Raw genomic sequence first — 26,440 nt, 5'->3', positions numbered from 1 at the left:
AGAGAGAAGACGAAGAGACAGAGACAGCAGAGACTCCCGTGCGCTTCCGTCCATTGGACGAACAGGCAAGAGTACACGAAAGAAATGAACAAAGAAAGAAGAAAGACGAGGAAACCAAGTGCGAAAGAGAGAGTGGGTGGCCGAGGGGAGCATCGCACAGGAAGGAGAGACGAAAGATATGCTCGAGAGGAAGGAAAGCGGACTGAGAACTTGGAAGAATTGTCAGCGTTTTGGACGCAGGCATGTTGCGGATACAGTCAAAATGCTCCGGTTCTCAGAGGAAACGAAAATGCTTTCGGGGGCGCGTCTTTCTTACGTGCCAAGACATAAAACTGTTCACCGGTACGGGCGTACAGCTCCCACCAAAATGTGACAAGGATACATCGATATATACATCGATATATATATATATATATGTTTTTACACATGCACGTATATATATGTATATGTGTGTGTATTCACGCTGGCGGTGCCTATGTGTAGAGTCCTCGACGAGATCCAAGTCTTGTTTTTTCGTGCGAGTTTTTGCATGTTGTATTCTAGTCAGAAGACCTTTTCCCGTCAGGTAACGCCTAAAAGGATAAACTTCAAAGTGACGCCTCTCTGGTAGCTAAAAGTGAACGCTAAACACCCTGTCGATGCAGATGGAGAATCACGGAGAGCAAAAATTCCTTTCCCTTGGTTTTTCGCGCTCGTCTCTCCTAAAGAAAGAATATGAAAATATGCCCATACACATATAATATATGTATATATATAGAGTATATATGTGGTACAATCTACTTGTGTTCCATGTTTTTCGTGGAGGCTTTCACACGAAGGAACAAAGCTTCGAGAAGCTTCTTCCGCATTTCTGCTAAACAGAACACTTCCCGAGTCAACTTGGCTGTCTTGACAAAAACAGTGGAGAACATCCAAGCACAACGCGCCGGCATTCACCTCCATTGGGGCGCATGCACACGCAACCACGTAGGCAGACAAACAGATCGGCGCATGCAAGAAACAGATACAGAAACGCGCACCTACACATGTATGCAAGTGCGCCCATCATTTCCGTGTGTAACAGAGGGAAAAGCAGCTCCTTGTTCATCCTCCCATCATCCTCTCCACAAAAAAGGTTGACGTCCTCCACGCATTTTCCTCGAACAGCATTGCTGGGCGTCTCTTGAGATTTCTCGGGTGACGACCCAACAAAAAACAGAGATGACGGCACCTCTTCCCGTATCCTCTTTTTCGTTTCCTCCGTCTTTTCTCCTCTCATCTTCCCTCACGTTTTCTCTTCTTCTCTCTCCTCCCCTCTCTTCTCTCTCCTACCTTCTCTTCTTCTCTCTCTTCTTCCCTCACGTTTTCTCTTCTCTCTCCTCTCATCTTCCCTCGCGTTTTCTCTTCTTCCTTTGGTGCATTAGCCGATTTTCCTCGTTCCAATTTGCTCGAGCATGATTCGAATTGTCCGCGGGCTGACCGGTGGATCTTCTGGAGTCGCAGGCGCGGCAGCAGCGACGGGTTCTCTCTTCCGTGGTGGCCTCGCAGGCGCCGCCTTCACCACGTGCCCGTGGAGCCTCTGTGGATCGGCGTAGCGAACCACCCGCGTCCCAGAAGAAACGGAAGAAGAAGACCTCTCGATATGGGGGAGAGCGTTGCGAATCCGCGCCGAGCGAAGGGGAGTCTGCGAAGTCGCGGAAAGGCAGAGAAGGAAGCAGCACGTTTTTTAGAAAACGGCGCGCAAAAACACGGCAGAACACGCCTACGCGAGCCGAGGACAAGAAGCACAAAGTTTTGAGGGCCGTGTCGAGAGAGTGAGCAAGAGATTTCGCGCGAGAGGGAGACCGAAAGACAGAGAAGACGTTTCCGCTTGAAGCAGCCGGGTGTCTCGACAGCGAGAGCACGTGCACAGGCAAGTGGAATTCGAGCCCAGAGACCACGCACACTCTCCCGAAACGCGGGAAGCTCACAGAAAAGAAGTTTCGCGAACAGAAGGCACACGCAGCGCGCTCTCTTATTTCCTGGATCCCTCTCGCAACCTCGAGTCGTCTGCGTCCACGTTCCCAGTGCGCTAGACCAGGAACTTGCATAATGGAGTAAGAGAAACCAAGACCGACTGTGCTCCTCCCTGACGCAGTACACAACCTGGAAACAACGGACTCCGGGCCCTCAGCTGAAAAGTAGATCTATGCATTTGTACGTGCACGGAAACGTGTATTTTTTGTACGAGTACATGTGTACCTGTGCATGTATTTCGATGTATATTACGCATGTACTTGTACATATGTGTGTGTATCTATCTATCTACATATATATAACTATATATAAATATATATAAATATGTATGTGTGCCAGTAATGCTTGGCCGTATTGCATGCACCGTTTCGATGTAGAATTGTTTGTCGAATCTCTCGTCGTCTTTCTGCTTACTTTGGCTGGGTCAGCTGCGTCGCGTGTCGGGGCCTCCGTCGCGCGTGTCTCCCGGCCCTTTCCGGCTCTTTGCTGAATCGTCGCGACGCTCTCTTCCTCCCCTGCGCCGCTCGCGTCTTCTCTGCGGGGCGAGACGAAGGCGTCCGGAGCAAAGGAGACCGAGTGCACATGCACAAACTTTGGAAGCGCAGAGGAGGGCGGGAGGCGAATCATCATCGGCGCGGCACGCATCTTGGGCCCTGTCCTTCGTCTCCGAGAGTCCGGACCTCGCACGCTCGCCGCCACAGCCCCGTGCACGTGCAGGAAGGTGCGTGGCCACGCGGCCTGGTCCGTCTCCGCTTCTCGGTGCGAGCGAGGGGCAAGCGAAGAACAGACAGAAGAAACAGAAGAAGAGAAAGAGGACGAAGAGGACAAAGAGGACGAAGAGGACAAAGAGGACGAAGAGGACGAGGAAGCAGTAGCTTCTGCTGCCTTTGCTCGGGGGAGAGGAGACGCGCCGGCAAGTCGGCTGAAGCGAAAACGCAGCAACAGAGGAAGGCAGAAGAAAAGAGGGGTGACAGTGATAGCGCCAGTGTCAGGCGTCACCTACCAACATGCAAATGCTTTTCTGGTGACTCTCCTGTTCTCCCCCGCGAGCGTCTCTCCAGTGTTTCTCCCTTCTCCAACGCTCCACGCTGGGCTTTTCCACCGCTCTCCTCTTCGTCTGGTCCTCCGTTTTTCTCCCTTTCTTCCTTTTTCTTCCCCCCCCCCCCCCCCATTCTTCTGTCCCCTCGCCTCCCTTTCTTCTTCCGTCTGGTCCCCCTTTCTCCTCTCTTCCTCGGTTGCTTTCTCTCTTCGCTGCTCCACGTCTCTGCCTCCTAGCCGTTTCCCGCCTCTCGGTTCTCACCTCGCAGCCTTTGCTTCTCCCAAAAAGCGGGCGGAGCCCGCTGCTCTGTTCACTGCGAGAAGTTCCGAATCACCAGACAGCCAAGCCTCGTCTTCTCGCAAGACTGTGTGCCGCGCGATCGCCTCGGCCTCTCGCGCGCTGCGCCGCTCCTCCGCGGAAGGCTCTTCCTCGCTTCTCTGCCGCGCAGTCGCTTGCCCGTCATGCGGACTGCGCAAATGACGCGCCTCTGCGCTGCGTCTCTCCCGCGCATGCAGGAAAGACGGATATTCTTCGTCTGCTTCATTCTGATCTCCCACAGACGTCGCAGCGGAAATGTCGCGCATAGGGCTCAGCCCAGGCCGTGGACCAGGAAAGAAAAACCGCATCTCTTGTTGCACTCCCTTCTTTCCCCGACGATCTCCTTCACTCCCTTCCTCCTCTTCTTCCTCTTCCTCTTCCTCCTCTTCCCTCTCTTCCTCTTCCTCCTCTTCCCTCTCTTCCTCTTCCTCCTCTTCCTCCTCTTCCTCTTCTTCCTCTTCCTCCTCTTCCTCTTCTTCCTCTTCCTCCTCTTCTTCCTCGTCCTCTTCATCTTCCCCCTGTTCCTCTTCATCTGCGCCTTCGTCGTCCTTGGTTTCTTGGGAGTCTTGTCTCGATTGCGTCGCCTCTGCGCGTTTGCCTTCGCCTCGCTGTCTCTGAGAGTCTTCTTCTCGCGCGGGTGCTTTCCCCTTGTCTCCGCCCGCCTCTCCCACCGCGCCGCTTTCGTCGCGCCTCGCAGAGAGGGCCGGCGGCGTGCGCCGGTGAAGCTCTGCATGCAAGTTGACAAAGCGGCGGGAACCCTCTCGCGTGCCGCCAGCGCCGTTTAGGGGAGTCTCTTCTCCTGCGGTGTCGCCACCTTCTGCGTCCACGGCGTCTCCGCCGCCTTCGCTGATGCGAGTCGGCGTACGAGACACTGGAGACGTCACATTTGGAGACTTTGAGGCTGCCTTGGAGCGCTCGAAGGCGGCCGCGCGCTCCCGAATGCTGAGCGGTTTCGCCCGGCCGCGGTCGGCGGACCGCTGTTTCTGCGGTTTCTGCCGCATCCACGCGCCCCTGGCTTTGACGAGAGAGGGCCGGATCAGGTGAGACTCGTCGCCGCTTTCGGACTCGGTCTGTTGCGGCGAGCTCGGCTCTGGTGGCGGCGAAGGCGGGGCGGGGAGAAGCTGCCTCCTCGGGAGGGGAGGCGTCCGGTCAACTGGCTCGTCGTCGGACTCGTGAGCCAGGTCCGACGGCCAGCGACGGTTGCGCCTCAGCGACGCTGAGGAAGTCGACTCCGACGACAGTGTGTAGTCGGAGGACTCGAAGGAGGAGTCGTCCTCGCTCGACTCGTCGCTCTTTTCCTCGCTCGACTCGTCGCTGCGGTCGGGAGACGCCACGCGGTCCTGCAGCACACCGCGAACGGGGACGCCTGCAGCCATGGACTTGTGGTAGGCGCCGTAGCGCATGTCGGCGGTGGCGATGGCGTCGGGAAGCTCGCCCAGCGGCAAGCCTGGCGGGGCGCAAGGCAAGTTCGGGACTTCCGCCGAGGAGAAGCGCTTGGCGCACTTCTTCCTGAGAATAGTGATCCATTCCGTGACCAGTTCGTGGCTCTCGGCCGCGAGGAGCAAGTATCCCTCGAGGGCCGCGCCCTCCGCGTCCATCTCGACGACTTCGAGGCCAAAGGGGTAGTCGCGCCTCGCCATGACGCCGACTGCCGTCACTTCTGGATCCGAGAACGAGCGGCAAACCACCGACTTGGAGAGAAGAATGGCGCTCTCCAGTGGCGACGACGCCTCCGCAGTCGTGTGCACGCACAAGTAGTGCCCGCGGACCGTCACCATGCGAATCTCCCAGTGCATGTGAAGCGTATCTCTGAAGGCAGAAGGCGCGAGATGTTAGGCGGGGGAGAGAATCAGAGACAAAGGAGAAAAGAAAAGAGAGATGAGAGAGGGGAAAGAGACTGAGAGAAGTGAGGGGAAGAACGCGAGAAAACGAGGGAGCCAAGAGGAAAAAAGGGAGAGGGGAGAGGGACATACACAAGAATAGCAGAGACTGCGACGAAAACACGAGAGAGGCACCCTTTGGGGGGAGGACCCGGGAACGGAGAAAAGAGAGAGAGCCGAAACACGTGGTGAGCACAGAGGGGCATTCCAGTGATCGTCAGGGTCCCCCTCGAGCTCGCCAGCCGGGACAGACTCTTACTTTCGGACAAAGGCTTGGCACTGCGACGGCGCTGCAAACAGAAAAAAACGCGGCAGAAAACGCGCGGAGCTGGCCAAGCCCGCCTTCGCCTTTGCATGCAAAGCAGCACGTATGGGCCTCGATTCGAATGCAGAAATATCGCCACTGGAAGACAGGGCGGTTTGTGCACACAGGTTCTGCGTGCGTATGCAGATGCCCACCTCTGCATACTATATAAATCGCATTACCCCTCCACACCTCTACATACACGCAGGAATCGCCACCAAAAGAGATACACATGATCGATGTATATGATACCATGTATATGATACCATGTATATGATATCATGTATCTGATACCATGTATACGATATCATGTATCTGATATCATGTATCTGATATCATGTATCTGATACCATGTATATGTGTATGATAGATACACGATATACCTATGATATATGCACTTGATATATGTAGGTGTATGTACGCGAGCGTGTATCTTAACGCGGTTTGAGGTCAGAGCTCGATTTTGTGTGGAACGACTTTCTACCTTTTTCCAAAAAGTAGTCGCGATACGGCACTTTTCCGTCCTTGTAGATGACGGGTGCGTCTCTCCTGTCTTTTTGGAACTTCTTCTCGAGGACTTCTTCTTCTTCTTCGTTCGCGACGAAATCGCCTGGCCACCCTTGCAGGGGGAAGTTGCCGCCTCGGAAGTTCTCCACGAGCTCCGTCAAATCATGGCAAAGCTCGGTGACGTGGTCCGAGGCGTCGAAGATCGCCTGAACACAATCCACAGACGGTTGCAAACGCCTCGAAATTCCTCCAAACCCTTTTGTGTCTTCACTTGAAACGGTTTCTTTCAAAACCTTCGTTTCGTCTGCGAACCTCACACTGTCTCGGTAGGCGTCTCTCGGCTCTCTTTATCCATTTGCCGCTCTGTGCCTCGCTCTTGGTGTGCCTGCGGCAGCCTTGCGCTTATAAAACTCTCAGAGCCCCACCAAAGGAAAACGACGCCGGAAGAGGGCGCGGAAGGCGAATGTGCCGCTAGGCTCTCGCGCCGAGACAGCGGCGGGCAAGAAGAGTTCCTCGCTTTTTCAGGCGTTCCAAAAAACAGATTTCCTCTTACCGTCTGGGCCTCTTTGAGAAGATCTTCCGTGTGCGTTGGCGTCAGCTTCCAGAACGGAATGCTCAGCTTCGCTTGCATATCTGAGAAAAACAGACACCCAGCCACCTCCCCACAGATGAAACGAAACGTGGACTCGTAATATATAGATATATAGATATATATATATATATATATGCGTGTCTATCTCTGTATGCACCTATCCGCATATATATATATATAGAGAGAGAGAGAGAGAGATTCGTGCTTGTAGGCGGCAGTGACAACGTCGAGATACACCGTGTCTGTGTCCCCAAATCGGGGCCCGCACACGCAGTGATGTTTCATCGAGAGCACGATGGACCAAAACCTCCAGTGGAAAAGCGTCAACACGCAGAGGCATTCCTCCACATGGAAATACAAAAATAGGTGTGAAAGTATCAAGCACAGGGGCCACCTGGAATACCTCCTTGCGACACTCTGGCGGCGGTCTACACATCTCTGGGTGTATTTACACCGGAAGAGAGAGACGTGGGCACGGTGTCGATGTGCTCCCGTTGAAGCGTCTAGAGAAAGTGTCTCCGACCTTCTAAATGATTGGCTTGTCCCTCGAGAGCGTCGAAGGTAGGTTTGAGCTTGACGTAGGCGTTCAACGCGGCCGCCTCGTTCCGTTTGCCCAACTCGTTGAGCAGCCCCACTTGATGGCCCTTTGCGACCAAATACCGCCGAAAAGTGTCACATTGCATATTCACAAATCTGCAAGCAAATCGCGAGACCAGACATCGGCGTAGCAAATGTGTTCCCGAACGCCAAGGAAAGATCCTCGTCAACTCTTCAACCTGGGTACCTGAAAATGCAGCCAGCCCTTCAACTGCTTCGACAGCTTCTCAAATGGACGAATTCGGGCACGGGAACGGTTTCTGTACGAGTGCGCATCTGTCTTGACGACTTGCACATACAAATCTAAAATGTAGTTAGTGGATGCGTTCCTATTTTGATAAAGAGTATGGTCCCCTTGGTTATTATAGGTTTTGTGCTAGGTACTGCATATGTGGGTATTTGTGTCTGTATTTACTTGCGTGTTTGTGTAGAGTAGTGCATGCGGTAAATGCATACGCACGGCAAAAACTCGCGTTTTGAGATCCTGCGGATTGTGGTGAGAACGTACCTCAATCTCTGTGTGCCGTGTTGCTGCAGCTGACGAACTTGGTGGTCAATAACTTCCACTCGCATATCAACGGTTTTGTGGACAGCCTGAATAACAAAAACAAGGACGTCAATAGATTTTCTGACGTGAAATGAAAACACGCTTCGTTCTCCTCTATCTCTCTCCTCTCTCTTCTCTTTCTTCTCTCGCCACTATTCTTGCTCTCTCTACGGTTCTCTATCTCTCCTCTCTTTTCTCTCTTCCTTCAATGTGGTTTTCGCTATCTCCTCTCTTTTCTCTCCTCCCTCTCTCCTTGCTCTATCTCCTCGCTCTCTCCTGTTCTGTTCTCGCTTTCCGTCAGGCTCCGGAATCTTCTCGTCTCACCTTGAATGCGTCGTCGATCTTCTGCTGATGGATCTCTGAGAGGTCTGCCGCCTTTCTCTGGACACAAAACGCAGGAAGTGACGCCCCAGGTGAACGCGCGGTGGCGCCGACACAGGGTCACCAGCGCAGTAGAGAGCGGCGCAGAAAGCGAATAGGCAGGTAACAGCCCCCAGGCTGCGGCTGAGAGGGACTGGAACAGCACACAAGTCGACAGCTTATACTAAGTTACACTACGTAGACGTGCGCGAGTACAGATGTGCCGAGAGATACGCGGATGCGCAGATGTACACAGAGGTAGATGCAGCGCGCTTGAGGTCCGACAGAACGCGGCAGGAGGTCCAAATTCACGCTGGAGGAGCCACGCGTAAAATGCCGATGGCAACGGGCAGATAACCGACAAGAATGCCAGGGAGCGTAGATTGGCAGAGACGAAGGAGAACGCGTGGGGTGCGAGGCGCGGCAAGACAGCAGTGGAGGGAAGAAGAGACGCTTGTCGGCTGAGGTGGGGGACCTTCGGTAGGGCGACAGAGAGAGGAAAGAGACGAGGACAGAAAACCGGGAAACACACTGACGGCCGCGCCGAAGCAGAGACACTCTGCGTGCTTGCGCAGAACCAAGACGCAGGTTTCCAGGAAATCGGCCAGTCTCTCACCTTGGCGGTGCGGAGCCTCGAACTGATAAGCTGGAGCTGAGAAAGCTGGCGGGCGAGATTCGAGTAATCCTGATTCAGCTGAAAAAAAGACTCGCATCCCTTTCAACACGTTCAGCCGCTTCCCACTTCTGTGCTCTCGCTACCCCGCACTGCTCCCACAAATACTCTGCGCACACATATTCGTATTTTTGCATATAAAGACATCTGTATACTCACATATAAATATACGTATGCGTGGGCAGACCGGCGCATGTGCACACGCAAGCGTACATTTGCATTTCGAGAGAACAAATGTGCTGGCGTGCCTCACTGCATGCATTGGTATTCACAAGCACAAACACATATACATCTATATATATACATATATATTTGTACACATTTGTGAATAGATGCGGCTTTTGTCGAGGGGCGTGGGCAGAGGGGCGGGAAAGCGTTTCGCGCTGTTTTGCGGAAGCGCAGATCGAGCTCACCATGTCTCGGGCGGCGGGGACCGCCTCGCGGACACTGACAATTTGGTGTTTTTGGTGGAGGGGCGTCTCCACGCATTTGACGCACAGCGGGAGGTAGCGGCAAGTCACGCAGGCGAGGGTCACCGGCTCGGCGGGGTGACGCTCGCAGGGAGTCGTTGCTCTGCGCACAAAAAGCGGGAAGTTTCCTTTTTCGGAATGAGAGACCGATCTCGCCACTGCCAAAGAAGGGAGGCGCGGCAGCCGCCGGAGCGGAAGAAGCGGAGAGAGGCGCGCGAGAAAAGACACAAAACGCAGAGAGTCGCGAGACGTCCACGAAAGAGTTAACAGAGGAAAGGCAGAAAGGTGTGAAGAAAGTGAGCCGAAAAGACCACCTGAAAGAGTCTGACACGTGAGAAGCGGACCGAGAAGAACGCCAAAGGCAGAGAACGACAGCCACTATCTTTGGTCGCATGCTTCGTGCAAGAGACGCAAGAGACACAAGAGAAGTATCAAAAAAGTTTCAACGAAGACGGAGGTTTCTCAAAAGGGTTTTTAGAAGCCTTTCAGCAGTTGCAGGACGCGAACCGCCTTTCCCGGTCGTTTTTGAAAGAACACTGTCTGCGGCCTCTCCTGGGAATTTCCGCCATCTCCCCCTTTCTGTCTGTAGCTCTCCCCTCTCCGGCACTCCTGCTCGGTTTCTTAGTCTCTCGCTTTCTCTCGAGGGTTTTTTCTGACGGCATGTTCCGCTGCTGTCCCTTCCGCGTTTTCCCTCTTCTCTTCCCTCTCTTTGTTGTTCCTGGCGGCCTACTCCTTCATGGTCTCCCAGACGTCGTCCTCGAATGCGAGATCGAAGTCATCGACAGTGGAGGCGGGTTCTTCTTCTTCTTCGATCTTTGGAGCGTCGATCTCGAACACGCCTGCCTTGCTGGCCGTATTGATCACGTGCTGTTGATTCGGCCCAGACGCATGCAGTTTGATTGCGCAGATGCCACACAAGAACTTGCTGCACTCCGAGCAATACAGAGTCCCTACGCGGCCCCAGCAGCTCATGCATGCGCGGTTCTCCGTGCACGGCGAAGCTGCAGAGAGAACAGAGGGACAAAAACGACGGAAAGGGATTGGGAACGCACGCGGGAAACCCTCCTTTCCCTTCCTTCATTTGGCACAGTCCTTCCTGCGCGCAATCGCTGCTTCGTCTTTCTTTGGCAAATAAATCTCGCTACAATTCCGATACCTCCCCGGCAGCTCCTGCCGAGCGACGAAGAGTCGCGAAGTCTTGTGTGTTACGTTCTCGAGCTGTCCAGAAAGTGTCTTAGCAACAAAAAGGGAAAAGCTGAGAGTAGCCCTGACGGCCAGTTCGTCGCGGCGACAAAACGCTCCTCAGCGCCCCAGGCGTGGCGCGCGCGCGCGCGAGTTGACAGCGCTCCTCGTCGTCGCATACTCCATCGGCGCTTCCAGCTTACCTGACGGTCTGGGGGCCGGGAGAAGGAGCGTCGGGAGTTGTTCTCTTTCGGAGGACCAGACGACGCCTCGGCCTTCGTGTCGCCTCTCCAAGTTTCGCCTTTTGCGGCGAGGCACGTGAGACAGGGGACGAACTGTCAGAGGGTGCACGGGTTCGATCGCCTTTCCATGCAGCGGTCGACCGTCTACGTCGCGCTGCTCCGCCAAGCCCCGGCGATCCGAAGGCGGCAGGCGGTTGGACTGCGCCGCCAGCGGGAAAGCAGGCGCCTTCGGGGCAAACGGTGCCATCTTAAAAGAAAAAAAAAAGAGAGAAGAGAGGGAAAAGAGAGAAGAGAGGGAAAAGAGAGAAGAGAGGGAAAAGGGAAACGAGAAGAGACAGAAGAGGAGACAGAAAAGACACGGAAGAGAAGGAGAAACGAAGAGGGGCGAGTAGGAAAGCCGGCGAAGAAGTGGGGACCGCGGCGAGAAAGGTAAAGGGAGCAGAGAAGAGGAACGGGAGGGAAGGCGGGGATGCGTAAAGACAGGAGGGAAGTCGGAAGAGAGGGCTGAGAGGACGCGACGCAAAAGCGACGGAGCAGTCGCTGCAGAAGGATGGGATCGTTGGGAAGGCGAAGAAAAGAAGAGAAGGCGACGGCGAGGGGCGGAGCAGTAGGAAGAGGGGGAAGAAGACGGGCGAGTTAGCGGCCGTTTCGAAGCGCAAGAAACACGGGACTGGAAAAACGCGTAGACCGCTCTTTTTTAGGCAGCAGCTGCAGAGGAGCGAATGCGACTGAGTTGGAAGAAGACTGAAGGGGAAATTATAGCGAAAAGAAGAGAGAGAGGAGGAAGACAGGGAGAGAAGAAACCGTGGACCGGACGGGTACAGCGAGCAGGCACGCCAAGGCGGAGGCAACAGAGAATACGAGGGACGTCTTCGACACCCAAGTCGAGGAAAGAGAAAGAAACAACGGAGAAAAAGATGAGAAGAACCGTAAGGAAACCAGGGAGAAGCAGTGAAAGCAGCGAGTCGGGTCTCGACCGTCACAGAAGGGAATCGCGATCTACTGGAAGGCAGACTGGGTATAAGGATGAGGAATGGAACAAACCCATAGACGGCGGAGCTTCAAAACCATCCAGGACGTTGCCAAGGGCAAGAGGAAACGAGTGACAAACACAGAAAAGAAAGAAGACGGCGAGAACGCCACAAGAAACGAGACAGCAGAGGAGCGGTTGTCGGCCTCACCGTTTCTCTGTCGCTGCCTCACGGGGTGCACAGACAAGCGAAGGAAACGGAGTCGCCATTTTCCCTTCCTACGCTGTCACGGCGACCAACTCATTCTTTCCCGTATTTCGAATTGCAGGGACTGCGAAAGAGCCAAGGATGACGGGAAAAATTTGGAGCATACGGGAACTGTCGCTTACGCGGTCGAGTGAGACCTTTGCCATGGCGGGCGTTGCCTGGCCGGTCCGAGCGAAGACGCGCGCGCGTTTGACGCTGGTGTGTGCCTTGTCAGCGAAAAAGAGAACGGGAGAAAGAAGGGAAAACGGAAGCTTTTGCGTGTGCGTTGCACATCTTCGCGCTTCGTATGGAAGCCATCGTTCGCTTTTTCTAGTGTTTTTTCCTGCGACTTTGTGTGTTCAACCTTTCGCGAGTTTACACCGCGGCGGCTCAGCAAGCGCCGTCGCTCTCTCTGTCTTCCGGTTCTCTGCCGTGCACATGTTCGCGGCAGCCTTTGCGTGTACGCGAGCCTGCCCAGGCGAGCAGCAGCCAGGCGGGCGGGGCTGTCTTCCCGGGCGACAGCACTCGTCCTTCGTTTGGAATGCGCCTTCCCATGGTTTTGAAAAACGGAGTCTCACAGAAACGAGAAGAGGGATGACCTTCCATTCGTCTCTGGAAAACGGGGAAAAACCGCGAGAGTGAAAAAACCGTACCCCCCTGTGGATCCCAACCCGAGGATCGTGTGTACCTACACCCGAGCCAGTCACTATGCGCCCGCACTCGGCGATTCTGTGAGGTGCGCCTGTTGTTTAGAAATGCACACGGCGACTTTCCGCTTGTCAAGTCGCGAACGCCGGTCTCCTTTTCCCCAAAGACACACCGGCATAGGCCTTTCTTCTCGGTAAGAGCACTCCCGCGCGGTGCTGTTCTTTTATCCAGAGGGCATCGCTCGCAATCGCTATGACAGCGGAATCTGACGAACGGTGCCTGCCGGCCGGCGACCCTGCCTGCGACTCACCGCTCGGACACGCTGAACTGTAGGGCAGAAATGACTTAACTTTAGCCAGCTTCTTGAGCGTTTTCTCCCGGTACTCTTCTTAGACTTCGCTAGCAAGCGTACGCATCAAATGCAAGGGAAAATGGAGAGAAAGGTCGGTAGACACGACTGGTTGACATGGCATGGTAGAGAACGGCAGGGGCACGTCACCCTCCTTCGCGGACGCCCCCAGAGGCGCCGGGCGAACCGAGCAGCTCTTTTTCGTGCCGCGTGAACCCGAAAGGGAGAGAAAAGGACCTGAATAGAAGGCAGAATAAAACCAAGGAAAAGGATGTGTCTAGCGCCAAAACGACGTATCGAGAAGCTGGGTCTCCAGTGATTTGGAGTACGACTTTTCGCTGGCTCATAGCTTGTCCACGAGAAGCAGAGAGCGAACTGCTCTGCCCACCTCCCTCGTCTGAATGCATGGTGTGCGTCTGTGTGTGCCGAGAAGGGAACAAGAAAGGCTGCAGTGAGTCCTTATCCATTTGCCTTGCTCGAAGTGTCTTTCGTTTCTTCCGTCGTGAGGAACACACAAGCACATCTTGCCGCACAAATACGCCTGTCTCTCCCCTTCTCTCCCCCTGTCTCCTCCACTTCGTCTCTGGGTCCGGTCCTGTCTCGCGTCGCCTCCTCTCACGCTGCTCAGTAGTGCAGCGCCCAAGGGCCTCTGTTCTTGTCGACTCGTCTCCTCGCCATCTGCGACTGTCGCTGTCTTGAACGTTTTCGTCCGTGGTGCCCCAACATACCGCCTTCGGCTCAAAACGCCGCCCTGGTTCCCCTCTCTTTATTTTCTCTCCCTCGCTTCGCTCCCACCTCTCTCGTCTCTCTCGCCTCTATCAAAAGGTCGGCAGCCTCCCGTCGACAAGTTTTTCTTTTCGGAAGTTGGTTCTGTCGCCTTCGCTCCATCGTCCCTTCTGTTGCCTCATACCATCTCTGCCGTGTCCGGCAGAGCAGCACGAGAAGCCGACAAAAAAACGGCGAAAAAGCGAAGCCGAGATGGGTCTCCTTTGCTGCGAGTGCGTTGCGGCACTCAACAGCCACGTGCAAGGCGCCATGGAGCATTGCCCTCTCCTCCAGCTGGGGGTGACGGTTCTTGGGCTAGCTCTTCTCGCCTATGCGTCTCTGTCGATCGTGCGCCGAGTCTTCAAGGTACACTCTCCTCTCGTTCGTTGCTGTCCCTTTCGCCTCTCCTGTATCAGCGTATCGTCCACTCTTCTTCATGCAGCTCAAGTATATATATATATATATATATATATATATACATAAATACATACATATTGATGTAAAGGTATCTAGATAGGTATATGTATAGGTCATTGTATGTATATATATATATATATATATATGATATATGAATCTGCATTTGTATGCATGCATATATAAAGAGGGAGAGAGATGTGCATTCGTATATGGGGTATGCACATGCAATATTTGCCTCCCTTTTGTTTTGCTGTGTCAACGCTCCGCTGTGGGGCGTTTTCTTTGTGGTGAACGGTGTCTCTCGCACTGTTGTGGATCATGTGTCGCGCGCATTCCCAGTTTGGTAGGATTCTCTTCAAGGTCATTTTCCTTCCTACGCGGTTAGGGAGGCAGCTCGAGTCGCCTTTCTTCTTTCATTTAACGTCTGTTTTCACACGATGATCGCCGTCTTTTTGTAGATTCGTAGTCTCCGCAAACGCAGTCTCCTGAGTGAAGCCTAACGACATTCGTGCCCGTCTCCGTCAGGAGCCTGCCTGATTCTTCTCCGAAGTTTTTTTCCTTCCGTCCACGACCCCGACTACGCGTGTTCTTCCTTTGTCTCTCCACTCTTTTGTCTCTCCCCTCTTCTTCCTCGCCCTTCCTCCTGTGTCTCTTCTCAAGCGGCGGCCGCCGCGCATGCCCCCGCGGCCTCTTTTCGCGGTGTGTGTTGCTGTTCTCTGCCCGGCTTTTTGAGCTCGTCGCGGTGCGTCTACTCTCTGGAAAGCGGATGCGGTCAGTTTTTCTCTTTCAGGGTCTGGGGGCGTCTCTCCAGGTGTTCCTTTTCTCTCCCCGTTTTCTCCTCTTCGCAGACTCTCTTCAGCCGGAAATTCCAACTCGTCAAATTCGGCGAGTGGGCCGTGGTCACCGGCGCCACGGACGGCATCGGAAAGGCCATGGCGATTGAGCTTGCCAAGCGAGGCATGAAAGTCTTCCTCGTCTCCAGGAATCCGGAGCGTCTCCGACAGACGGAGCAGGACGTAAGGGAGAAAACAACGATTCCTGCACATGAGAACATTTCTCTTTCCTGAAGGTGGTAATATTCAATGCAGCCATGTATTTACCCATGCGCATGTCTATACCTATAGGGGAGTGAATGTGTATACAAGTGTGCCGTGTGTATGTTGGTGTATGGGCGAAGAAATCGGTCTCGACTTTCGCTTCGGAGAGAGAGGGCGCCACGCAGGCAAGAGTTATCACTTATTTTTGACCCTCTTCTTGTGGAGGGAGTGGAGGTTCTCCGTGCAGTTTTCTCTTCTCTCCCGCACGGCTGCCCGCGCATGCTGCAGGCCTTAAACGCGGGTTAGGGCTCGCCTCACCGATCTTCTTCTCCTTGTGCCGCACTCGAGGCGACTGCTCTCTGGGCAAACGATAAGGAAACGGAGGCAGCGCGAACGCTGACGAGAAACGGGAAGAGGGGAAGAATTCCCCAGTCGAGGAGAGAGGGATGAACGTCCCGGGGTTTGCGGAATTCTGCATCCGCGTTTCGCCTGCCGTTCTCGCTGTTGGTGTGCCGCAGCTCCAGTCGGCGGTCCCTTCCGTGAAAGGCGTGAAGAGTCTCGCGATTGATTTCTCGGAGGGCACAACGGAAAGTCTCTTCCAGAAGCTCGACGCTGCACTGCAGAACCTCGACGTGGGAATCCTGGTGAACAACGTCGGCATTTCGTATCCGCATGCGATGGTGAGAAACTGTCGCTCCAAGTCCTTCCCACAGCAAGTCGGGGAAAGAATGGAACTCGCCGGGAGGGAAGAGAAATTTTGAGAACGGATGGGGACAACCAAAGACATCGAGGTGTACATGCACCTCACGTCTAGCCCTGAGTTTTTTGAACTTTTGTATGAACTCGCACGGGTTGTTGGCATCTGCACACAGTGTCTGTACAGCCGAAACGGCCATGTGCGTTTTATGGAAATGTCGGATTTTGCTTCTGTGTATATGAGGTCCGTTTTCGGTCAGAAGTGGTGGTACAACGCGGGGTTATTCCTATCAGGTTCCACGTTTGTGACGATTCGTCTGCGTGCGGAAGTCAGTTGCTGAGGGTCATTCTGTGTGAATCTGTGTTGTTTTGCGTGTGTCTTTCGTGCTGCGCAGTTTTACGATGAGCTGGACCTGCACACTCTCGATCAGCTTATCAATGTCAACGTCAGATCCACGCTTGTCACCACTCGAGTGGTCTATCCAGGTAGGTCCGGCGTCGCTCCCATCGCTGCAACGCCGTGTTTCTCTCCACAAGCCTTCTTGTGCATGTCTCCTCTCATCTTCTCTGGTAGAGAGCGAGAGGGAGTTTCCGGGCTCTTCGCGTTCCTCCGTGCTCCTCTCGAAAGGCGACTCCTGAGCTTTTCACGGAAGCCAACGAAGACGCCGTGAGACGCAAGAAGAGGCCGCAGTCGACAGTGTCAGGGAGAAGAGGGACGGGAAAAGGGCGTAACAGAGACGATCAGGAAAGAGCACGAGAGAGGTGTGGGTGGCTCGGGGATGCTGTTTTTTGCCAGCAGAGTCCGTTGAGACGGATGTTCATGGAGTGGATAGAGAAGAAGAACTTCTCGGTAACTTTGGTTTTCCTGGTCCTTGTTGAACGAGTATCCTAGTGTCGCTCAGGCCTCCATATGCTGCCCCGCCACTCTCCGTTCTTCTGTTTCTCCTCCTTTTGGTTTGGTTTCCTCTCTCTTCTTTTCGTCCGTCTCTTCTCCATTCGCTTGGCTTTTACCTGCGGGGACTCGCGGGTTGTTTCCACTGCATTCGCGCCTTTTATAGGTTGTATTTTCATAGTTTTGCGCATCTTCTACGTACATTTAAACGGTTCTAGTAACCCTGCAGGTATAGATACCGCGCTTAAAGTTGCCTTTTATCCTACCAATCCTCGCGTCTGGTGCTTTCTCAGGCATGGTCACTCGTAAACGTGGCGCAATCATCTGCGTCGGTAGCGGGGCTTCAGAGATCGCCAGCGATCCTCTTTACTGCGCCTATTCGGCGACAAAAGCTGCAGCGGAGTCTTTCTGCCGCTCCCTCCAGGTAGGCCGCGTGCATGTGTGTCGCTACGGAAGTGAACACGAACCGTCTCTGGTCTGTCACGGTCCGACTTTCGGCGTCGCCCCATGTTCTGAAAGCAAAAACAGAACTGTCTCTGAATTAGCTGTCGTGCCAAGGTTTTTTGACGAAAAACTCCCCACAGGCGTTACCGTGGTACACTCCCGAGTGCGTTTCCCACAGGGATGGTGGAGCTGCCGCGTTGGAGGGGAAGAGGAGTGCTTTGCCGAATAGAAAGGTACAGTGCGAGTGAGGCGCCAACTTGAGCAGCCCGTAGCACCGGAGTCTTGTGTAGAAGAACCTGTGTATTGCATGTCTCTCAGCCGGAATGTGCCAGCAAGAACATCCTTGTTCAGTGCCACGTGCCGCTCTTGGTCACGACGAAACTGTCGAAGATGCGGAAAGCCAGTCTGATGACCCCCAGCACTGAGACGTGAGTTCTTGCTGCCGCGGACTGTCGACACCGCCGAGCTCAGTTCAGCGCACGCCGCCCAGCGTTCTCGGGAATATCCATTGTGGAGTACAGGCTCCGAGTATACGGCCATATGTGGCATTAGATCAGTGGATATTCGACGTGTAGCTGCTGCAGAGCAACTTGAACTGTTTCTGCACACGGCAAACTTTATGGGCGGGGTTGAGGGGCGAGGGCCACCGATCGGCCTCCTGCCCGTAGTGCCTACGAAAGACTCCTGGGCGTCGGTTTCTTTGAAGGCGTGACTGACGCAGATGCTTTTGGTTTGTCTACGTGGACTCGCGGTGCAGTGTGTTTCTTTTTTCGCCTTGCAGAGTGCTTGCCGTTTTCCTTTCTCTCCTTCAGATACGCCAAAAGTGCTATGGCAGCAATCGAGAACGGGAGCATGCGAGGCCCTACAACCATCTCCCCCTATTGCGTCCATCGATGCATCATTTGGCTGTCCAACGCTGTCCCCCGGAAGGTCTGGGAAGCCGCATACCTTCCACGGTGTCTGTCGATTCGCAAACGCGCACTGAAGAAGAAGGAGGAGCAAGTACGTCGTGAGGGAAAGGCAGAGAAGCAAAGTATGAGAGGGCGAGCCGGGAAGGAAAGAAAAGGATAGGAAAGACACGGTAGAGGAACAGAACAAGGGGTGGGGAGAGAAACACACAGTACGGATGTGGCGTGCACTTTTCCAACGTGTGCTTTTGTCACCAGGCAGAGGCGAAGAAGGACATGTAACAGGCGTCGGACTCGAGACGAAGCTCTTACCAGGCACGATCTTCCAGATTTTCGTCGAACATGTCAGTCTCATGTGTCCGCCTGTTGTTCCGACGGGCTCCGACCAGGAGACACGTGACCGCAGATCCACTTCTTTCGTGTAGGCAAAAACTTTGTACTGTACACGACTCTGCAGCGGCGTTGTCCTTCACTCTCGTCGCTTTTTTTCAGCATTTCGTGTGTTTCTGTTTCGTAAAAAGCCGGGCGACTATAGTGTTATCAGAGTGCGGGGTTTCTATCTGGCATGTGGCGCTCGAGGACGCCATGCATGGATTTGTAGTACAAACCCCGCGAACAAAAAGCATCGAGAGCACATATGACCAGTTCCAGAAATCTTTGGATTTCTGAGCACCTGCGTGTAGCGAGAGGAAAGCAGTCCTTGAACAGTTCCTCCGTTTCTGTAGCGTGCAAACAAGGACCACATGCTTCAACCAAAACTTCGTTGCGGTCCTTCCCCATCACGGAAACCAACGCAACTGACACAGTGCCTTGCAAATTACTAATAGCAATTACAGTGTGATTGCAAACAGGAAACAACGGACGATGTAAGGCATCACACATACCGCTTCCACAGGAAACGTACACTGCGACTTTTAGAACACAACTGCTCTCAGGCTCTCGTCTGTGCGCGTACAATGGCCGTCGCTCCAGTGTCCCTCGCAATTCTCAGAGGTGCAAATAAATGACTTAGGCGTAAATTCGGTGTTTCCGGTGAAGCAAGGAGAGAGAAAAAGAAGAGTTCCGTCGCCGGGACTTGAACCCGGGTCGCGCGGGTGAGAGCCGCGTATCCTAACCACCTAGACTACAACGGATGAGCGCCTGTTCGGGACTGTGGTAGTGGCTGCGTGTCAGGAAGCGAAACTGCAACTCATCCGGTACGATTGTCCTTGTACATAATTTGTTAAAGAAATGATGTCAAAAAGAGTGAGTACGACACGCTGGAAGGGCGCTGTGCGGTTGAGAGTGGCCGGGGCGATATCTGGTGAAGAAGGCACTTTGGCCGGTGGAGGATTGGGACTACGCATGTCTCCCGCACGGTATACACGCGACAGCGATCTTTTTTCGCGCTCTCCCTGTTTTTGGCCTCTGCCACAAACGACTTGAGGGATCCATCTATCAATCCCTGCATGCAGGACCAAAGTATCTGAAGGTTGGCCAGCTTGGAGCAGTTGCGCTTGCCAGACATTGCGTAGGTCTGATGTTGCCGACAACCGGTTTCCAGACTTCTTGCCTCTGTGCGCGTTAACAGATATCCACTGTTTTCATTAGGCGTGGAGAACCTCCTGTCCAGTGTCTTCCCATTGCTTTCTGCCTCTTTTCTGGGTGAAGCTCGAGACGTCGATCTTGCCTGCCGGAAAAAATCTGTCTAGATTGTTTTCTTAATGCAGCGAGCAGACAAGTCGTGATGCTCCCTGTCACGATACGCCAGTCTGCACTGGAAACAAGGAACGAAGAGATTGTCTCAATTGGCCGTATGTATCCTGGTGTAGTCCACGTTTCGCGCGCTACACACCCTAATCTCGAAGATGGACAGTCCGAACCAAATACGAGTTCCACATCCAGATTTCAACAAGTGGTTTCCACGCTGCGTCCCGCGAGAACTGAAAGAGAATCCAACAATGCGAATTTTTTGCTTTCATGGAGCTGGTGAGAGCGCGCTTATCCAAACGTACTTCTTCGCTCTGTTGAGTGCCCAGGCAGCGTAGAGCTTCCTAATCACTCTCCGTTCGTGCATCTGCCAAAAAGGCATGACGAAACACAGATCGTGCGGGTACATCTATATCTACAGTTCTGTCGCCTGGAGCCCCGGTTGTGCGAGCGCCCGAAGCGTTCTTTCGCAGTAACGACAACGGGTGCACTTTTTTGGATGTGATGTTCTTACCATCGATGTCAAAAGTATCCCCCCAGAGTACGGAGTTTCCAAATGCATGTCCACCCGCATTTTGTGCGTGTGCGACGGCAGGAATGGATTTGACCGTGTGGACTGGTGTTGGGACTCCGAAAGCGCCCACCGTTAATCCCCTTGTTACCTTCTGTGAGAAGGAAGATGTACAGCTGCTTGCCGTGCAGCTGCCAGGCCGAAGTCTTCGGAGTAAAGAACCTGTCCCCACAACAATACAGAACTGCGTCGCGCAGCTCCTCGATGTCATCGCTCCTTTAGTAAGTGCCATAACCCGCTGGAGTCAAGAACAAGAACTGAACGAAACTCGATCTGTTGAGTTTCTGTTCCGTTCAAACACTTCTAGGAAGCCGTCGGATGGTGCATCTCACCCGCCTGTGGAGGGAAACTGCACGGGAGCTAAAGCTGAACACTTGGCAGCGGATCGTTGCCTCCGCTACGAAAAGGCAGCAGGGACTCGATGTAGATCACTAGAGCCATGTCTGTTCCTCTGTACCACATCGACTACTCATCGCTCAGCAAGAGTGGTACGTTGTCACCCAATGTCAGGTCTCCTCGCGCGTACCGTATGTCCTGGTGGGATACTCCATGGGGTCTTGGGTTGCCTACGAGCTTGCCTGCGCGATCGCAAAGAGGAGAGAGACTGACACCAAGTTCCGGCTCCCAGGTCGAATGATTCTTGCTTCCATGGTCAGCCCTGATACTCCGCCCAGCGAGCGACCTTGGAGGGAAACGCGGCATCTCAGCGATTCAGAATTCCAGGTACGGGGTGAAGCGTCGACCTCGTCTGCGCGTGAGAGTATATTCTTGAACTTGAAAAGAAAGCAACTAGAATTCACCTTTCGCCAACGTGGCCCTGTCGCAGGCAGAGGCATGCCCAAGCGTTGATGCCAGATATTTTCCCAGAAACTGTCTTATATGCGTGCGGGGCGTGTACTAAACACAGTTGCGCATTCACACACATCAGTCAGCCTCTGAGTAAACCCTCAAACGCTTATTTTCGTCGGTAAGGATACTACAATTGGCTAAGACATCAAGACCTCCAATCAACCATTCAGGAGCGTCTGCAGTTAACACCATGGAACGAGTAGCGCACATGCCTGCGGATCAGCATCCATACGATAATCTCTATGCAGCCACACCGATCTATATCAGGCAGATATGTGCGTCTAGTCTCTTCGCCAACCAAGTCCTGTTTTTGTAGTATGCTCTAAATTGCAGGAGGAGCTTCGGGGATGGAGCTGCAATGAAATCCTCTTCCAGCCCGATCTCTGGGCAGCTTACGGCAAGCTCTTGCGCGCCGACCACTTGCTGCTGGACGAATACATTCCTACCAAGAGAGACGCGCCTCTCGGTCAGTAGAAAGTGCAGTGGGACAGAAAACTTTTGAGTGCAGACTATATAGCGGCAAAAACGAGATCGCTCTTCGTGGCACGCTAAGGTCGGGGAACAGTCAAGACAATAGGTAAACACGCGGATTCAGCAGGTCTCAGGTGAGGCGGAAACAACTTCTCGTTTCCGGGGTCTATTCTCCAGGTCTTCATTCGAAGTCTTCCTTGAGACTTTCCCATGGCGAGAGACAAAAGTCTTCCCCAACGACCAGACACACAGTCTCGATGTACAGTGTGTTTGCACCCTCTGTTTTTCTGTGTACGCTGCTCAGGTGTGCCATGCTCTGTTTTTCGAGCGCGAGATGATCTGAAGCTCCAGAGTCCATCGCACTTTGTCAATTGGTTTTCCTTGGTCGAGGGACCTTCCGCCACACGAACCGAACGGAAAGACCCATCGAAGCTTTGCTCATATGGCCGCAGCGACACCTCAGCCAACAAGAGAGGCGATGCAAGCACTGCGGAATGTACGCCGCGCGATACCGATACCGTAAAACCCCTCGACAGAGAGTCAACCGGTAAAGCTGGATCGGACGCAGGCATCGCCCCCGGTTCTGGTTTGCAACAGGACGACGGCAACCGCATCGGCGTGCTCGACGGCAGCCACGGGCTTATGTACGATCCAAAGTGCCGCGCCAAGTTCTTCGAACGCATTTTAGAGCTTGTTGAACAGAATCTTCTCGACCTGATGTACGATGGAATGTAGCAATGCCTTGCAGTTGTCTCTGTGTGAGCTCGACAGATCAGGTGTAAAGAAAGACCCGTCATAGTGTGGGCGACAACAACGCAGGGTACATGGTTCAAACTTCAGAGTCGGAGCGGCCAAGCGTTCCACTGTACAAAGGTCTCCCAGTGAAGAAGAAAGTCTCACGCTGTCATCTGCCGCAGTAGCTTGTTGGCGTATTCCAGCGTATATTCATGCCTTTTTCGTTCTCGTTTCCAACGGCACATCTGGTGATGCGCACAATCAGCTGGGACTGCTCGTCAGCAGCCACATCAGCCCTCCGTGACGGCAAAGCGAAGTTTTTCAGCATCGAGCGTGGAGTGGTCACTGTAGACTTCTAGCTTGCGAAAACGCCACGGCAGCTAACGGGGAAGGGTAATTCTTTTCAGATTAGAACAGAATTTTGAAATGGTGTGCAGCTTTGAACTGTTCAGTAATGAGTCGCGGAGCGCCGCCTGAGAGCAGCCTGGGGTGCCAGCTGATAGGGTAGATTCTCTGGAAGCGGCCACTTGAGAGCAACGTGGCTAATTTGTATGTCGAGAAATCCTGCATCAAGTGTGTGCTGCGACCTTTGTCTGAAAGAGCCTCGAAAAATGTGTGCTTGCGATTTCACGCAAAGGAGCGTAACACAAGAACCTCACACAGTGGCGCTTGACAAGTTCCTCCTCTGGACCAAGATGAGCCGGCCAGCACGCCAGCAGCCTGTTTACAAGTGAAAAGCACAAAACGCCGAGCAGAGACAGATTCGCTTTGCCCTCGGAATCGCAAAGGAAAACAGGTTCCCTTCTCATCCTCCGACCCCAGGAGGCGGTCCAGCTCCATTCGCGTCCTGTTGCTGCGCCGCTTGCAAGGCTTTCCGCTTTGCGGCGGCCAGCCTCAGTTGCTGGAGCGTCGCCGCTTCAAACTCGGCCAGCGACGTCGGCGTCATGACCGCAGGAGGCGAAGGGAAAAAAGGCGGAGCCTGTGCAGGCTCGGGCGTTCCCCGTGCTGACATGGTTGGAGCGGATCTCAAGTCGGGCGCTTGCCTGTAGCGACGTAGAGCCGAAAGACAACAGCCACAGAAACGTATCAAAAACGCAACAGCCGACACAGGCACGTGGCCCAATTCCCTTCTCGTGGGCCCAGACACGCTGAGAGAAGCAGACACATTCTGCAAAACGGTGTCTGACGCCACCGTCACGACCCACGCTGGCGATGCAGAGGAATGAAAGTGGGCGAGACGGACAATTTGCAACGCTGCTGGAACTGCTTCCAGTAGTCAGGAAAGACCTGGACGCAAGTGAACGCTCCAGTGTACTGGCGAAGAACGATAGAGTCTCTTCTGGAAGCCGGAATGTGGCCAGGTAGAGCCATCGGCCTCGCCATTTTAATCCGTTGCAGACGCGTGGACTCGCAGTCTGTCGGTTTCGCCAGGGGCAAATCCCCAAAACACAAACACTTTCCTGCCTAACAGCCACGACTCAGTGGAAAAGCATAATCAAAGGCAACTTTGTATCAAGCGGATCTCGCGCTCGCTCTTCCGTTCGACTTCCCGCACACAAGTCGCCCCGCAGAAACGCTTGGGCAAGCTGATGCCCCGAGACTACCCGACAGCTTTTCTGCGCATTTCTGAGTGTCTGTTTGACGCACGTTCCATACAGCGAGCAGAGCTCGGAACTAGGAAGGAGTGGCTACTTACGTGGCTTCTTGTGCCGGATCCGCAAACCCTCTAGAGTTCGCACTCGGCGTTTCGCCGTCTGCTCTTTTCTTCGCGGCATCGGCAGCAACGCGCGCAAATTCCGCTCCAGCAACATCCGCGTCTTCTTGAAGCGCCGACAGTCGCTCCTTCAAGTGCTCAACCTGATCAGCGATCTTCACCCGAAGTCTCGGGGGTTTCTTCTTCCCACTGCCTAGCCCTCTTCGAGTCTGCTTCTGCTGTTGCTGAAACTCGAGGGCGCTCTCCAGCGCACGCTCTCGGGTTGCGAAGGCGACCAAGGCGTAGCCCTTCTCTGCGGTATATCCGTATATATAGAGAGCATGGAGCGGAATGAACAGAGCAGAGAGAAGAGTGGGAGTGACGGCAGCACTCGGTGCCTCGCCTTGTTCATTCTCTGGCGAACCGGGGTTCGAAGAGGAACCTGATTTCTCTGCTCGCGTTTCTCCATCTGCCCCCGGTGCCTCAACTGCCCAGTGTACATACACCGACCGTGTGAGGATATCTTCGATATCGTCCGCGTCCTCAGCTTCACCATTCCTGGCAGGAGCGGAAATGGGGCGCTGCGCGTCGAAATCTGCGTGGCTTTCTTGCACTTTTCTTCGCTTAAAATCAAACACATCCCACGGTTGACCGCCTCCTGCAAAACGCGGCTTCTGATGGAAGAAAGCTGCCGAGGCCTCTCTGGCAGCTTGAGTTTGCTGCGCATGTCTGGCATTTAGTTTCTCTTGATGTTCCTCCAGGATCTTTTCGTTTCTCTCTCGCACGCGTTGCAGTCGGTCCTTCTCAAAATCTGCTCGCGCGCGAGCGCCTCTCTCTGCTTCCTTCGCGTCTCTCTGCGACTGGGCAAAGGCTTCTTCCCTCCTCTTCAAATCTTCCGCAAATTTCCTCTTCTTCTCGTCCGCCTGGAGTCCGCGGCGACGCCGGTCGGCCAGGAGAGCCTCGTGGCGCTCGCGGCTCTCCAGAAAGGCGTGATACGCCGCCCTATTCTTTTCACAAGAAAGGAAGGAATACGCAGCCTGTATGCGAACGAATTCCTCGGCTGCCTGCGTCTCCCGGCCTCGATTTTTATCTGGATGCGCCCGCAGCGCCGCCCGCCTGTAAGACGACGCCAAAGTCTTCAGGGTCACCGACGCGAAAAACGCAGCCGATGCGCTGACAGCAACAGGTGTAGCAGCAGTCGCACTTCCAGAGGGGAGTCGCGCAGACTTTTCTTCGGGCGGGGATATTCCCAAGACAGTGTACGGACAGAAGCCGAGCAGCAACTCTGGAAGGGGGCTGGCCGGGACGCCCCCGTCAGCTGCGCCCGCCCCGCGATCCATGGATCCAAGACAGGGTAGAGCAGAAAGTGGTCTGGAAGCGCGAGGTCGAGGAAACGAACAAGGAGCAAACACTACAGAGAGGAAAAGCAACGAGAAAGCGAGAGAGGTAAAAAAAAGGACGAGAAGACGAGATCTAGGTCGACTAACGACGCACGGGTATCATGCAGGCACTACGGCAGACAAAAAAGAGGCGAAGGAGCACGCAAGCGGAGACGTGTGAATTCAACTGTCAAAAAGCACGCAGAAAAACCACACCAAAGGGGCAACGCAAGTGGACTGCAAGAAATCGGGGCTGGAAATCCTGGTACGCAGACGTGGCAGCAGAGGAGGCCGACTGGGGCGCATCTGATTTTAGAGAAATGCCCTTGTCTTGACGTCCAAGTGTCCACCCTTGGGAAAATGACGAAACCAAGCGCGTTTTACCAACAAAGGGGGGCTGTCTCGCAGTGAAAAAATGTAACAAATGAGCTAAAACCCTTTTGACCTCCTGCAGACTCCGCATGCACTCTGGCGTCATGGCCAACCCAAGGGAGGCACAGGAACAGGCAAGAGCGTCACCAGCGGCAAGTTAAGTTAGAGTATCCACGCGTTCCAGGCATTCTTGCCTCACTGCTAGTACCTTAGAAAGAAGGGAAGACTTCCTCCGTTCCTGTGGGCGGTGTCAGCGGAACAGAGCGTCGAGAAAGTGTGACCTGGCAAGTTGAGAGACTCGCGCAAAGCCCGGGCACACGGCAACGAGAAGGGGGGGGGTCGGAGAGTTTTGTGTGTCCGTTTTACCATCTGTTGTCGAGCATTTTCCGCTGCTCTCAGTGGATGAAGCTTCTTCCGTATCTCCTACTCTCTGTACGATTTTCCGCCCTCCTGTCGGTCCCTTCATTCACTTCACTCCGTCCTTGAGTCGATTCGCGATTTCGGGCAGCAGGGGGGTAGTACCATAGCAAAATCGGTCATCGATTTTTGCATGCGTTTCCCGTACCAGATGCAGCGTGTGTTTTTCCGCTCTATCTGCACGA

At 54.1% G+C, this 26,440-nt stretch overlaps 3 protein-coding genes and 1 non-coding gene across 4 annotated transcripts; 1 reads left to right on the top strand and 3 right to left on the bottom strand.

Annotated features, from left to right (window-relative positions):
* Nucleotides 1-1,399: 1,399 nt before the first annotated feature.
* Nucleotides 1,400-10,953, bottom strand: NCLIV_035260 (putative B-box zinc finger protein; the record flags this gene model as incomplete). The annotated part of the gene is made up of 13 exons (XM_003883727.1): nt 1,400-1,663; nt 2,410-2,917; nt 3,296-5,161; nt 5,492-5,522; nt 6,021-6,249; nt 6,597-6,676; nt 7,159-7,328; nt 7,741-7,826; nt 8,104-8,160; nt 8,756-8,833; nt 9,226-9,385; nt 10,013-10,283; nt 10,668-10,953. The coding sequence occupies 13 exons, from the start codon at nt 10,951-10,953 to the stop codon at nt 1,400-1,402; spliced, it is 4,086 nt and encodes a 1,361-aa protein (XP_003883776.1).
* A 3,002-nt stretch (nt 10,954-13,955) lies between these two features.
* Nucleotides 13,956-22,394, top strand: NCLIV_035250 (GK18150, related; the record flags this gene model as incomplete). Its single annotated transcript, XM_003883726.1, has 11 exons — nt 13,956-14,051; nt 14,951-15,118; nt 15,658-15,819; nt 16,231-16,321; nt 17,021-17,151; nt 17,490-17,599; nt 17,984-18,180; nt 20,364-20,560; nt 20,850-21,062; nt 21,522-21,654; nt 21,964-22,394. 11 exons carry the CDS (start codon nt 13,956-13,958, stop codon nt 22,392-22,394), a joined length of 1,929 nt encoding a protein of 642 aa, XP_003883775.1.
* NCLIV_t100009 lies at nt 19,140-19,212 on the bottom strand. The gene has a single exon. It is a non-coding gene; the product is annotated as a tRNA-Glu (tRNA).
* Nucleotides 22,395-23,199: 805 nt separating the features above from the next.
* On the bottom strand, nt 23,200-25,427 carry NCLIV_035240 (putative DnaJ domain-containing protein; the record flags this gene model as incomplete). Its single annotated transcript, XM_003883725.1, has 2 exons — nt 23,200-23,437; nt 24,091-25,427. The coding sequence occupies 2 exons, from the start codon at nt 25,425-25,427 to the stop codon at nt 23,200-23,202; spliced, it is 1,575 nt and encodes a 524-aa protein (XP_003883774.1).
* Nucleotides 25,428-26,440: the final 1,013 nt, after the last annotated feature.

Source organism: Neospora caninum, chromosome VIII (genome assembly GCF_000208865.1).
Source record: "Neospora caninum Liverpool complete genome, chromosome VIII".
Classification (NCBI taxonomy): domain Eukaryota; phylum Apicomplexa; class Conoidasida; order Eucoccidiorida; family Sarcocystidae; genus Neospora; species Neospora caninum.
Note: the sequence above shows the minus strand (reverse complement) of the source record. Positions and strands in the feature narration are given on the sequence as shown.